The sequence below is a fragment of the Odocoileus virginianus genome, chromosome 12 (assembly GCF_023699985.2).
Source record: "Odocoileus virginianus isolate 20LAN1187 ecotype Illinois chromosome 12, Ovbor_1.2, whole genome shotgun sequence".
NCBI lineage: Eukaryota > Metazoa > Chordata > Mammalia > Artiodactyla > Cervidae > Odocoileus > Odocoileus virginianus.
The window spans coordinates 57,115,357-57,129,344 of record NC_069685.1 but is presented as its reverse complement, the minus strand read 5'-3'; the positions used below and the strand labels follow the sequence as shown (position 1 = coordinate 57,129,344).

Below are 13,988 nucleotides of genomic sequence, written 5' to 3'. Positions count from 1 at the left end.
AATGTCCTTCCACCCACCCCACTCCATGTCCCTCTCTGGGTTCCTGCATACTTGTCAGGGTTCAGCTCAACCACCATCCTCTTAAAATCTCTGCCATCCTCAGGGAGAATCACTATCTCCTTGGGACTCACCTGAAGAATTGCCGTTAAAGCATCTTGCACCTGCAGAACTGCCGTTAAAGCACAGAGCACAAGCTCTAAATGTTGAGGTGTCTGTTCTCTCCAGCCCAGAAGCCTCTCAAAGGTTGGGGGACTTTCAGCCACCCTAACATCCTTCCATAGCCAGGAGCACGGGGAGGTGGGCACTTGGAAAATGCTAGCTAAATGAATGAATGAATGAGTGAACGAACGAATGAGCAAACACACACAAGTGAAGCCACCTGAGTACTACAGGTGACTAGGCTGGAGATTGCAAAGTGGAGGGTGATGTGACTTTGTTTGCTCACCACACTATTTACATCTTCTAAGTATAATGACCAGTCATTTAAAAATTGGGGTGGAGACTTCCCTGGAGGTCCAGTGGCCAAGACTCCACTCTCCCAATGCAGGGGCCCGGGTTTGATCCCTGATCAGGGAACTGGATCCTACCTGCCGTGGCTGGGAGTTCAAATGCTGCAGCTAAAAGATCCCATGTGCCACAACCAAGACCCAGCACAGCCAAATAAATAAACATTAAGAAAAAAAAAAAATGAGGTGGATTCACTCAAGTCTGGATTTCAAAAAAATCCCCAAATATCCAAAGAGGCAATGACAAAGATTGGCTTTCTTGGCAACGGTTAGCAGAAGCTGAGTCACAGTCACCCTATTCATGTTTTCAAGTACTTATTGAGCACCTACTGTGTACCAGGCAGTAGAGAACAACAGTTAAACACCGTTGCCTTCCCAGCCACTGCACACACTTCTGTTGGCTGCCCCGGCCCTGGAAGCATCCGAATTCTCAGCCCCTTTTCTAGATGGGGAAATTGGGCCCCAGAAAGAGAAAGGGACTTGGTCCAAATCACCTACAACACAGAGGTAGATCTTGACCCCTGGCTCCTTGACTTGTATTTTCATGGTCCCAGGTGACTAACACCTTGGCATAAATGAACCTTTGTTCCCCAGAAGAGAGGAACCTGGGGAGAGCTCCATATTGGTGCCATTTCGGGTGAACCCCATGCATCCCCTGGTGTGCTCTGCTTGCAGTCGGCGGGAGAGGTGACAAAGGCTCTGTGACAGTGGGGCTCAGCTTGTCATCAGCAGAAGAGGTGGCTGCGCTGAAGCTGCTGGCAGGACTGTCCTGGCCGCCAGCGCCGCCTCCTTTGATTGCCTCCTCCTTTGTTCTGCATTTCAGGGCATTCAGCTCCAGGGCCCGGTGCCAGACTCCCTCCCATAGCCCATCACCCGCCTGCCACTACCGTCCGGGCAGGTGGAAGCGGCAGCCTGGAGCAACTCCAGAGGGATAACGGGAGGAGCCCAGAGAGAGGCACTTGGCTAGAGTGGCACAGCCAGGATGCAGCCACACAGGACCCAGGGGAGACTCAGCCTCCAGCCTGGCTGCTCCTGGGGCCCCCAAATCAAGGACACCCTCATATTCTGACCTCCTCAGTGTCTAGCCTCCTGTACTAGGCCCATCACTCCTACCGAAATAGAAGGGCTCTGAGGGCAGTGATTTGTATGTGTCCTGCTCACTGCTGCCTCCTTAGTGCCTAGGACAGTGTCTGGCCCATAGTAGGTGCTCATTAAGTTTCTGCTGAATGAACAAACTAATACTGATCAAACTCTTATGAGATGGGGACTGTTGTTGGGCCCATATTACAGAGGAGGAAACCAAGACTCATGCAGATAGTGTGGTTTACTCAAAGTCACAAGTCAGCACCCCTTCCCATCCTTACCCCATCCCCACAATTACCAGAGAGCTTTGAAGAAGGAAATTTAGAGCCTGGACCTCACCAAGAGGCTCCCCTAGGCAGCCACTTCCAGATTGGGGGCCCCATGCTCTCAGCTGGTATCGGTCAAGGGTAGCTGGGGATTAGAGGGGACCTGCATTGACTGGGAGCCTGAGTGGGTTCATTGTGGGGGGGTGATGGCTGTCTTGGGACCTGGAGGTTGTCCTGGAGTGGCTACCACTGGGTGTGATGTAGGAGTGAGAGGGAGGCCCAGGGGGACACAGATATGGGGGGGCGGGGAGCCTGGGAGGGCCCCAGGCACCCTCCAAATCCTGGGGAAGGACCTAAGGATCCCATTGCTCACAGCCTGAATGGGCTGCTCCTGTGTGACTGGTCATCACCTCCCCACCCTAGCCCCTCCTCATTATCCTCCCGTCACGTCTTCCATCACCCCATCTTTAGAACCCTTATGCCTCCCCCTTCACTCCTTATCACCTTCTTCACCACCCTTCATCGCAGTCCGCCCAGCACTCCTATTGCTCTCTCCATGACTGCTGCTATGACCCTCCCCATCACAGTCCCCTTTATCACACGCCCCCACCCTACCCTTAATAGCTCCAATCATAGCCCCATCACCTCCCTGTCCCCTCCCCGCCCCCGTGGCTCTCATCACCTTCCCTATCACCTCTCCTATTCCAGCCCCCACACTTCCCCATCACAGCTTTCACCACCTCCCTCATCTCTAGGTCAGACTCTACAGCTCCCTTGGACTGATGAGGATGCGGGGTGGGGGGAGGTTGGGAGAGACCAGGAAAGGACGGAGAGGGGAGCAGCAGGGGCAGGGTACATGAGAGGGGAGAGAAGATGCTACGAGGAGGACGTGACCCAGCATCTTCCACCCCTACTTCCCACAGGAGTGGTCCAGCCATGGGTGGCGCTGTCCAAGGTGCTGGGGCAATCAGGCCTGGCACAGGGTGGGCGCTGCAGGCCACCTGGATCTGAATCTCTGATCCACGTCTTCCTAGCTTGGGCAGGTGGCTCTCCACCCTCTGAGCCTCACCTTGGCTATGTATAAAGAGGGCTGATGCCTGCTGGCTGGGAGGAGGGAGCCCAGCCAGACTGTTGGGAAGGGCCTGCATCAGCCCCTGCCCAGCCGGCTTCACCTCTGGCCTCTGAGGGCCTGTGATTAATGAGGCTGGTCTTGCAGTGTGGCTCTGGGCCCCCTGGGGCCTGGCCGCTAAAGGATGACAGCTGGAGGCCCAGTTATACCCAGTGGGACTCAAGAGGCCTCCCTTACCTTCCCTACCTCTCCTGGCTTCTGTCATTGCCTCCGTCTCCCACTCAGGCCTGGGTTGCCTCCAGCCAAAAGTGCTCCTCAAACCATACAGACTCTTGGAGAACTCCTCCTCCAGGAAGTCCTCCCTCTCAGAGGCTCCTGGCACACACTGTCCATGTTATCTGGTCAGGCAACCTGTACCTCTCCTATGAGGTATTTAAATCTTTTTCCTACTTGAACATGAGTACTATGTGCAAAGTAATAGTCTCTGTGCTTTTACCTACATTATCCCATTCAATCCTCATGATAATAATCCTCTCAGGTAGGGACTATTCTTATGCCCATTTTGCAGAATAGGAGTCTGAGGCTCAGAGAGGTAAAGGGGCTAGCCCATGGTCACACAGCCAGCAAAGGGCCAAGCTGGAATCCAGATCTGTATCTGAATCCGAGAGTTTGGCTGCCATTCCCATGATATGTACCTGCCTTTGCCTTGACTAGACTCTGAAACCCATTTGGCAGGGGTCTTGTCCATCTTTCTGAGTTCCAAGGAACCAGCCCAGGGCCTGGTACTGAGTAGGCACCAGTGATTATCAAATAAAAGTGATGATGAATGTATGTTACAAGAGGAGACTCCAGGAGCCAGACAAGCAGCTGGAGGCAAAAGAATGGATCTGTCAGGGTGGAAATGCAGGCAGTGCAACAGGTGGTGGAGACACCCTTGTAGGAATCAGCTGGAGCTGCAGCCACCAGCGGACAGACCCCCTCCCAGTCCAAACACATACCATCCTTCCTGCCCCTGGTGTCAGGCCCAGCCCCCTGGGGCCCCTTCAGGTTGCCTGGGAGAAGGTCCCAAGAGGTTCTGTAACCAGGGAGCTGGGCCCTGGAGGCCTCTGGGGTTGCACAAGGCTGTTCCTACTTTGGTACAGAATCAGGCAACAAGCCCCAGCAGAGGCGGGGAGGTGACTCTCTCAGCAGGCTTATTGAATGTAACCTTAGTCTCCAACCTTGAAACCTGTGTGAGAGACCCGGTTCCAGAGGAGTGACCTTGGGCAAGTCATGCACCTTCTCTGGGCCTCTCTCGCTTCATCGATATGACAATTTGCCTAGGGGTCTAAATTCTGGCGGTGCTTTCCCTGGTGATGGCTGCTCCTCTCTCTGGGCAGCCCTGCCTGGTCTCCAACAGCCTCAGTGTGTCTTCAGACAGGATGTTCCATCAGGGCTCCCGGGCTGAGTGGAGCACCAGCTACCCAGAGAAGGGACTGAGGTTGGCTTGGGAGATGCTGAAACCAGGCGCCACCTGTCACTCCAGCCTGACAGCTTGGGAGTGCCAGGCACAGCCGTGCTCTGAGCCATGGGGACAGCAGTTGTGGATGGTCCCCAGGCTGGCCTCCCCCAGCCTCAGCTGTCCCATCTACAGAATGGGCAGAAGGCAGCCAGGAGTGCCCCCAGCAGCAGAGGGAGAAGAGAATGGGTGTCACCCGTCAGTTCATCACTCCCCCTGCCCCTGCTCCCAGCCACGTGAGCTCAGAGAGAAATCTGGAAATGGCCTGGGGAGTGGTTAGCTCAGATCTCTGTCCCATGAGGGGACCAAGAGAAGGACCCAGGATCTGGGTGAAGCCCTCAGTGGTGGCCGCCTGCCTCCACAGCAGCAGGGAAGCAAGTGGCTCTCAGCAGGTGACCTCTCCTGGGGGACAGGAGAGGTTCCCACATCTTTCTCCCACTGCTTGTGGGAGCCAACACCTTCCTCCGAGAGCCCCGCTGGCTCCTGGACCCAGCTCCGCCACCAGCTGCTCTGCCCACCTGGGCCAACCCCTCCGCCTTGGTTTTCCCATTTGTGAAATTCTGGTTTGGTTGGCTCAAGACAAAGGAAGACTGGGAACGCTGTGGGGGACCAGTGCCATGCTGGCCCATTATCGCCCACAGTGCAGCAGACGTGCCTGTGGAAGGAATGCCAGGGTCTTGGCATCCCTGCCACGTGGGTTCCAGATCTGTGGGGCTTCAAAGGGAAACTCACCCCCCGTGGCGAGTGATGAAAACAGCCCAGCAGGGGAGAGGTGACGGGGCACCGGCTGAACAAACAGCAGCCCCCATGGGACCAGGGCTGGCCTTTCCCCTGTGGTCCAAGCCTGACACCTGGGCTTTCTTTCCGCTGGCAGCACGACAGGCTTATAGACAGGGCACTTGGGTGTCAATCATGTACAGGCGGGGCAGCGCTGTGTGTGTGCACACACGTACACCTTGGCACACGCCAGGAAGTGAGTATTTCATACAGGCCACACTGAGCGTGCCATGGCATCTGCACTGTCCTACTCCATGAGCAGGCTAAGAATATATTAGGAGTAGGTGAACTGCAGCCCACTGGTCCAGTCCACTGGCTGCCTGCTTCCTCACAGCTTATGAGCTGAGCGGTTCTTAAATTTTCAAATGGTTGGTGCATGGGGGCCAGAGGGGGGAAAGAAAGGAGAAGAATACGTCATGACCCGTGAAAATGATATGAAATTCAAATTTCAGTGGCTGCAACTAGTTTTACTAAGGCACAGACCCATTCATTCATTTGCATACTGTCTGGCTGCTTTCAAACTAAAGCGGCAGAGTCAGGCTACAGCGGCAGTTACGATGGAGACTGTAGGATCCACAGAGGCTAACCTATTTCTATCTGACCTTATCAGAGAGTCTGTGGTGCCAATGTCAGGGTCACTGGGGCATGTTGCTACCTCCCACAAAAACTTAAAGTTCTGCTGCAATGAATTTGTCAAGAATCTTACAATTAGAAAATCTAGGGGACTTCCCAGGTGGTTTAGCGGCTAAGTCTCTGCGTTCCCAATGCAGAGGGCCTGGGCTCGATTCCTGATCAGGGAACTAGATCCCACATGCCATAAAGAAAAACCCCGCCTGACTCAACAATGAAGATCAAAGATGCCATGTGCCTCAACGAAGACCCAGAGCAGCCAAGTAAATAAACAAAAATAGATATTAAAAAGAGAAAAATCTAAAGAGAGGCTGTATTCATTTCAACACATACATGCGAGCTTTGGGTTTATAACACAACTTTATATTGTTTTTTGTGTGTGTGTGCCACAATCTTCAAGATTTAGGATCTCCTCCTCATCTCTCAGGTATCTGTAGTGTTCAATACATGCTGGATACATGGTGGGTAATCAGTTAGTTAAGGTCTGTGGGATAAAATAAGGTGTGTGATTCTCTCCACCAACTCAACAACCATGCTGGCAAAACGATACTCTTGGGCATCTCATGGATGTGGAAACTGAGGTCTGGGGAGGTGACAATGGCTGCTCGAGGCTCTTCCCTGAATCATGAAGGGTGAGGACCAGATGTCCTCCCTTGATTTTGTATTGATCCTGGGAGAAGTGGGCGAGCACATTATAACACTCCTGGTGGGAGACATCTTGCCTCTCCCTCTAGCAGTTATCCGGGCATCCTAGGTCTCCTGCTGGCCCCAGAGGTTTCCAGGCTTTCCTCCCTCGCTGGGGGGTCTTGGCAGGCTCCCAGGAGCCTGTGGAGGGCTGAGTGGTTTTTTTTTCTTTTTCTCTTTTCCGACAAATAGGGGGCAGGTGTGGAGTGAGCAGCTCCTGGAGAGGGCAGTGGGAACATGACTGACACTGAACTTCTGGGGGATCCAGCAAGGCTGACCCATAAAAGGAATGCAATTAAGAGTAAGGGGCCCCTGAAAGGGGGGGATGGAGGGAGTCTGGGGAGTTGGGAGCCCAAGTGAGGGTGTGGGAAGGGAAAAGGAGCCCAGAACAGAGGTGTGGGGATCACAGACAAGCTGGCCAACTTGGCAGCCTCAAATGGGGCAATTCCTGCTTCTGAGGACTACCTGTCAGGCCCTGGAAAACTCTCCCCATGCCCAGCACTAGCTCTGAACCTGTAGAACGCTTTGTCAGATCCCTGCCCTCCACCAGAGATGGTTCTGGAATAAGCCAGAGTGAATGGGGCAGGGGATGTCCAGCAATTCTTCGTCAGGGACTCTGCCTCTCTGGAAGGATCGGCACAAGAGCTCGACGGTGACTTCTTCTACCCTCAGGATAAAATCCAGAGCCCCTTTCATGGCTTTCCAGGGCTATATGTCCAGCCCCTGCTCGACTTCATCTTTTTTTTTTTTTTTAAGGTTTTTATTTTGTATTGGGATATAGCCAATTAACAACCCTGTGATGGTTTCAGCAAAGTGACTTAGCCACACATGTATTCATTCTCCCCCAGTCCAACCTTATCTCATACCACCTCCCTTCATCCACCGCACTCCAAACACAATGGGTTTGAACGTACTCTGCTCCTTCCTGCCACAGGGCCTTTGCACTAGCTGTTGCCTCTGTTGGGAAGCTGTTTCCCTCAAACATTCTTTAGATTTCTAGTCAAACCTGACTTCCTCAGATGAGCCTTCTGTGACCACTACTCGACCAAGTTTATTCCATGTTCTGAGACCTGCAACTGATTATCTGTGTGGTTAATGTGTTCCTGTGCTTGCCAACTACACAGGGGTCTCCTGCATAGGCCCTCCACAAATAGACCTCTACTCTGGACCCCGGCTGTCTTTCTTTCTGGTTGTGCCACACAGCTTGCAAGAATTGAATCCAGGACATGGCAGTGAAAGCTCTGAGTCTTAACCATTGGATTTCCCTGACCCTGGCGGTCTTGCCCCTTACAGTATTCCAGCGCTCAGCACGGGGGTCTGACACACAGGAGGTCGGTAAGTCGATGATGGCATGAATGAAAAATGGTACCACCAGTGACCGCTGCCAATTCCCAGAGTTTGGGGACACAGATGTATGGAAAAGTCACAACAAACCATTTGTCATGAAGTCACCTGCTTCCACATGTGGGGACCACCCAGTAGGCACCAAACGATGTTCTAGAGTGGAGCTAGCCACTTGAACTCTCTTCGATGGTGGCAGTGTTCTGGACCTGCTGTCTAGTATAGTCGCCACGAGACACCTGTGGCCACTAAGCATGTGGATGTGGCTAGTGGGAGCAAAGAACTAAATTTTAAATTTGATTTAATTTTAATTAACAAATTTCAATAGCCACAAGGGCTTAGTGGCTATCATGTTGTACAGTATAGCTGTAGAGAGATAGGATGTGTTCTATTATCCCCAAGGCTGTTACATGCAGTTCTATCATCTAGGAAGTCATTGCAGCTCCCTCAAACCTCCATCACTGGATTCCTGAGGGTGATCATGTCAAGGATTCTTGGCAGCTTCTAAGAGGCAGGACCTTGCCATCCGTCACTGCCCACCAAGCTTTTCATACAGACCACCAGGCAACAATGACTCAGGCAGGTCCCCACAGTGATGGCAAACAGAAATGCTGTTTTTAATCACATCCTCGTTTTTATCACCATCATCACCTATCACACGACACCAAGACTGCCATCAGCCTCATTCTCTCCACCATGACCACCCCATCACACCACTCCCAAGACCACCACCAACACAACCATCACTACCACCACCAGTTCCACAATCACTACAACCAGTGACATCACCACCAACACTATTTCCTCCATCATTACCACCCTTCCACCATTAACACCACCAACCCCCCTCAACTGCCCCCATCGGTGCAACCACCACTACATCATCCCAACAACACGAGCTCTCAGAGCCAGCATGAGATTCTAGTTAAGAGTTTCAGCTCTGGAGACCCATTGTCTGGGCTTAGATCTCAGCTCTGAGTTTAAATCGCTCAGCTTCTGTGAGACTCAGTTTCTTCATCTGTAAAATGGGACAGCTACTACTACCAGGACTACCATGAACATGGTAAGACTGACCATAGTGGTTGAAAAACTATCAGTTGAGGAACTGCACGAAAAGCCGTTTCACTCTGATGATTGAACGCTAATGATCTTCTAGGCTCTGTGCTCAGTGAGCACAGTTTTACTTAACCCTCACACAGCTGTGAGAGACACTGGCCCATCCATTTTGCAGAGGGGGAAGCTGAGGCTCACAGAAGCGATATAACTCATCCGCAGCCCTACATAAGAGGCTGGATTGGAAGCCAGGTCTTCATCTGGACTAGGCTAGACTGACCCGTTTAGAGGGAGGGGGTTGGAGCAGCAGGTGGGCCTTCTGCAGTTCTGGGTTCCCTCCTCAGGGAGGCTGGGGGCATTTCTGCGTCCTGCCACGATGGTGATGGTGGTGGTGGTGGGGAGGGGAGGGCCGCGAGTCCACTCACCTGTGTCCTGGCGAAACTGGTGCATGGACTGAAGGTCAATGATGTAGGGCACCAGCTGGGCGTCCACTTGTCCCAGGACCACGGAGCCCCGGGCATCCTCCTTGAGCACGTTCTCAATGTGGTGGCACACGGTGGCCGTGTAGGGCCGCCAGCGGCTGTGCTCATTCAGCCACTCCCACACCACCACCCGGGCCACGTTCTGCGGTGGGAAGCCCAGCCCGCTCACCGGCATCATCACTCCCTGGCCTGGCCGTGACATGGCCACTGCCGCCGGAGGGGCCAGGACCCCCTTCTTCCCTACCCAGCTCCTCCTGGGCCTGGGAGCTGGCGGCAGGGGTGGAGGGGAGCTTCCTCTCACCCCAGGGAGGGCAGCAAGGACTGTCCGGCCTCCTTTATGTCCTCCCGGCCCCTCTCAGGCCCGCAGGCCTCAGTTAGAGGAGTGTTGGGGGCTGGGGGTGGGGGGGATGTTCCAGGCTCCAAGATCCCTTCCCCTCAGAGCTGTCTCCGGTTAGGTGTGTTCTGGCAAGTGTCTTTCTTAGGAAGGGGAAAACGGTGCTCTCAATCCCTGGGCTCCCTCCAGGCTCAGACGAGGGGGTGAGGCAGCCGCCTCTACTCTAGGTCCAGGCTCTTTCCTGCTGGTCCCCCCCGTTCCTACTGGCCGCGGCAGGGCCTGTCACCCCCGGAGGAGGCCGGGCCCCAGCCTGCCTTCTCTGCAGCGCCCTGCCGGCCCTCTGCGCTAGCAGACCCTGCGCCTAGCTCCAGGGGGGCTGCTGGCCTTGTCTCAGGTCCGTCCCCCCTACCCCGTCCCCCGACGGCTCCCGCTGAAGGGGGCGTCCCTGTCCCCGTTGTCCACCCCCCACCCAGGTCCACGGCGTCCTGGAAGGCCCGGGTGGCTCGAAGAACGCACGGGGGAGGGGTGCGGCAGCTACTCCCGGCCCCCTGATCCGGGCTGCGGCTCCCGAGCTGGGCTGGGGGACGAGGGGGGCGGGGGCCCGTGGGCACGCCCCACCCCACTCGCGCTCGCCACCTGCCAGGAGATAAGAAGGGGAGGGAGAGGGCCCTTTAAGACCAGAGCGCGGCACCCCCTCCCCCCTTCCCCGGGAGAGCGATGGGCTGAGAACAATGGGGAACCGATGGGGGGGGGGGGGCGGGCAGCGAGGGGGGCTAAAGGGGGTCGCCCGGTCGCGCTCCCTTGGGGCAGGCCTCAAGGGAGGGCTAGGGCTGGCGGCGCGATTTTCCAAGACCCCTCGCCTGCGGCGCCCCCTCCTCAACAACCTGAGCGCTCCCACTCCCCGCTCCCGGCCGAGGGATGCGGGATGCGCCGGGAGGTGCCAGGATGCGCGGCGCTGCAGGCGCGGCCCAGGGCCCCTCAGGGGTCGCGTCACCGAGCAGGCGAAGCCGGGAGCTGGATCGCCTATGCCTCCCGCCCTGCGGGGAACAACCCTCCGCCCCCAGGCCAGACCTCCCCAAAGCGCGCGCGGGCCTCCCGAAGGAGCCGGGGGTGGGGTCCCTGGGCACCCCGCGCTCTCACCGCCTCTCCCCGGTTCTGCCTCTTTCTCCGGCTCACGCTTCAGCACCGCCGCCTCCTGGGCTCCCCCCGGAGTGGGAGGGAGCCGCGGTCCCGCCTCCGCGCCCTTTCCCTCCCAGGCCGCGCGGCGGGGCGCTGGGCTCTCCGCGAACGGACAGACTACCCAGCCGACCGACGGACGCGTGAGCCGGCGGCCGGACGCCGGGATCCCGCGGGTGGGAGGCGGCCGTCGCTGCGCTCAGGGGAGGGAAGGGGGAGGGGGCGGAGAAGGAGGAAGGGGAGGAGACAGATCGCGGCCCTAAGCACCGCCGACGCTGACACGCGAGTCCTCGGGCGCCCCGTATCCTGGGCTAGGCCCACCTGGGACCCCCGGAGGCTCCCTGGCCCCAGCAGGATTCAGGCCAGGGGGTGGGGTGTCCATTTGGTCACCTGCTTGAATCTGAATCATTTTTACATTCCAGTTGCCCAGTCCAGGGCCAGGTACACAATAGATGCTCAATAAATGCTCTAACGGATGTATTAGGATCCAGAGGTTGTTTAAAGATCTTAAAGCGTTCTAGGGTAGGCTTCTTTCCTCCTTCCACTCTTCTGGGGGAGGGGAGGGAGGAGGGTCTGGCAGAGGGAATCATAAAATCTGAAGTGTACATATGGGCCCACTGAGGCACAGAGAGGGTAAGAAATGAGCCCAGGATCACACAGCCGCTTAGAGCAATGCTCAGACACCACTCAGAGCTGATTCTCCTCCCAGTACCCAATTAGCCAGCCCAGAGCCAGCTTCCCCCAAGACAACTAACCCGCTCCAGGTAAGTGGGGGTAGCAAGAACATCTTGCCTTCAGGAGAGTGGGGGGACCTAGGCCAGGAGGCAGAGACCTTGAAGGAAGGTAAGGGTAGGTCCTCTGTCATCTCATTCAGGGATGCCTGCCAACAACAGGTGCTCAATAAACGCTAGGCAAGGGCAGGCTGGATGGACAGGGAGGCAGGTGGCCGCAGCAGCTCAAGTGTTAATGGGAGGGCCAGCTCTCCCTTGTCCAGCAAGCTGGATGCAACTGAAAACACATCATCTGGGAGGTGGGGGGCGGGGGGGGGGGGTGCGGGGATGGACCACGCGGGGCCTGCGGGTGTTTAGATTAGGGAAGATGAAGGATGCGTCCGGGAACTCCAGCCTGGGTGGCAGACGGGGGTCAGCGGCCTGCTTGGGAGCCTGCCCAGAGCAGCCCACGCTCCTCTTCCTCTCCAGGGCAGATGGTGATAAACTAGGCAAGGTCAAGGGCAGACGGCTCAGGGGAGCTTTCCCAGAATGGAACTCTGGTTCCCCAGCCAGCCGGAGTGACCTACCCACCCTCCACCCCCGCCAGCTCCCCAGGGCCCTGCTGTCTCCTGCTGTCCAGTGCTTGGGGGGCTTTTCCAGATCGGATCATGATTCTGTTTGCTTGTGCCTCCACAGACTAAAGACAGAGGCTGTGTTTGAGGGCAGGGCCAGCTCTGAGGTGCTACTGTGCCAACGGGATGGCTGAGCTCTGGAGTTGTAGCCTAGGGTCCACTGATGGCTCCCCTGTCCTCCCATTACAGACTTACATGTCTGTGCTTTCTTTCTTTTTTTTTTCTAGAAGGGCTCTGGCTTTCTGCAGATTCTTCTCAAGGGAGGCTGTGACCCATAAGATTTGCAGCTGATGCTGAACAACCTTATATTACAGAAGGGGGTCTGGGGACCTCAGAGTGGAGAAGCTGGCTAAAGGTCACCTGGAAGTTTAGCAGCAAGTTGGAAAGAAGAACTCAAGACTCCAGACTGTACGATGCTATTTAGTGTCTGATTGAAGGTCATCTCCTCTGAGAAGACTTCCCTGAACTCATCCCATCTTCTGCATTACATCGCATATACCTTGAAAGGACACCCTTTATTGCAACAAGTCACTTCAGTGGAATCTGTCCCTGCTAGAGTGAGACATCCTTGAGATAAGGGACTGAGTCTTATTCACCCTCGTGTGGTATGGCTGGTGTTTATTACATAAGCATTGTCATTTATTGAGTGTCTATTATGTGCCAAGGTGCTTATGTAATGCCCACTCCCCTTCACAATTGTCCTACAAGGTAGGTAATATTGTCTTCATTTTACAGATGGAAAAAAAAAAATCTCCTGGAGCTCAAAGCGGCTTGTCCAAGTTCCCCCAGGGAGTGAGTGGCAGAGCTGGGATTTGAATCCAAAATGCTTTTGCACCTCCTACACCACCAGTGCTGCCGTGGTGTTTGTTCAGCATCCAGCTGAAGGCAGCATGGCCCTCACGGCGGGCCCTCTCAACTGGGCTGTGGAGCAGCCGAAGTACAGAGCCTGGCTCCCCCACCATCCTGGGAGAAAGAAACTACAAAGAGAGGAAAAGAATTTGACCTTCATGGAGCTCACAATCCACTGGAGAGATGGCTCAGACACCAGTGGAGGAGCCAAAAGAACAAACTCAGTCCATCACGAACTCTTTTTAAAATGTATTGTGTATAGGAATGACACCCCTCATAGAAGAATCCCAGGATTTTCTCTTCTGTGTGTTTCTGTTTCACTTCCTTGCAGCCATGATACTAGCTGAGGTCATCGGTGCAATGAGATAAAAGAAGATGCTTCTGTCCCTTCTCTAGATCTTTGAGTGATACGTCAGATTCAAGGCTAATCACACTTACTTAACCTGTGTGTGAGTTTCGCAATGATGTTCTTGCTCCGTGATCATCAATGATTTCCAATTCACCCGTGTAGCCATGCTTCATCATCACAATAGAAATCATGTAAACCTTTCAAGGAAAGTCTTCCACTACAAACAAACAACAATTAAAAGCCAGATGATGACTTCGGAGCACGGCCTAAATGAACTTGGAGTTTGTCTTTCTTCTCAGCATTATCAATGTTCTTAAGGACATTCATGTGCACTATTATAGCAGCATGGAAAGATGGCAGAAAGAAATGACTTATTTTTTGTTCTCATATCCATCCATCCATCTATCCATCCATTCATTCATCTACTCATTTATGTGTTCAGCTGGATAAGTACCCTCCCTTTCTTTACCTACCATCCCTCCATCCATCTATCCACTCATTTATGTGTCCAAAATATACTGAGCCCAGCCCTTAAGCCAGGCACTAGGC

At 54.8% G+C, this 13,988-nt stretch overlaps 1 protein-coding gene and 1 long non-coding RNA gene across 5 annotated transcripts in view; one reads left to right on the top strand and one right to left on the bottom strand.

The window, feature by feature from the left end:
• Window positions 1-11,054, bottom strand: part of DTX1 (deltex E3 ubiquitin ligase 1) — a 38,854-nt gene extending 27,800 nt beyond the window's left edge. The window contains exons 1-2 of the mRNA XM_070475332.1: window positions 10,864-11,054; window positions 9,333-10,359 (exon numbers count right to left, since the gene is read on the bottom strand). Coding sequence (XP_070331433.1) covers window positions 9,333-9,591 — 259 coding nt within the window. The 5' untranslated portion in view covers window positions 9,592-10,359; window positions 10,864-11,054. The remainder of the gene's footprint in view (window positions 1-9,332; window positions 10,360-10,863) is intronic.
• LOC110133732 (uncharacterized) lies at window positions 10,990-13,698 on the top strand. Of its 4 annotated transcripts, none has more exons than XR_011490705.1 (3): window positions 10,990-11,075; window positions 11,322-11,663; window positions 12,469-13,698. It is a non-coding gene; the product is annotated as an uncharacterized lncRNA (long non-coding RNA). The 4 variants fall into 4 exon arrangements; XR_011490704.1 differs by lacking the exon at window positions 10,990-11,075 and having other exon boundaries at window positions 11,127-11,663; window positions 12,469-12,846; window positions 12,977-13,698; XR_011490703.1 differs by lacking the exon at window positions 10,990-11,075 and having other exon boundaries at window positions 11,195-11,421.
• The last annotated feature ends 290 nt before the right edge of the window (window positions 13,699-13,988 follow it).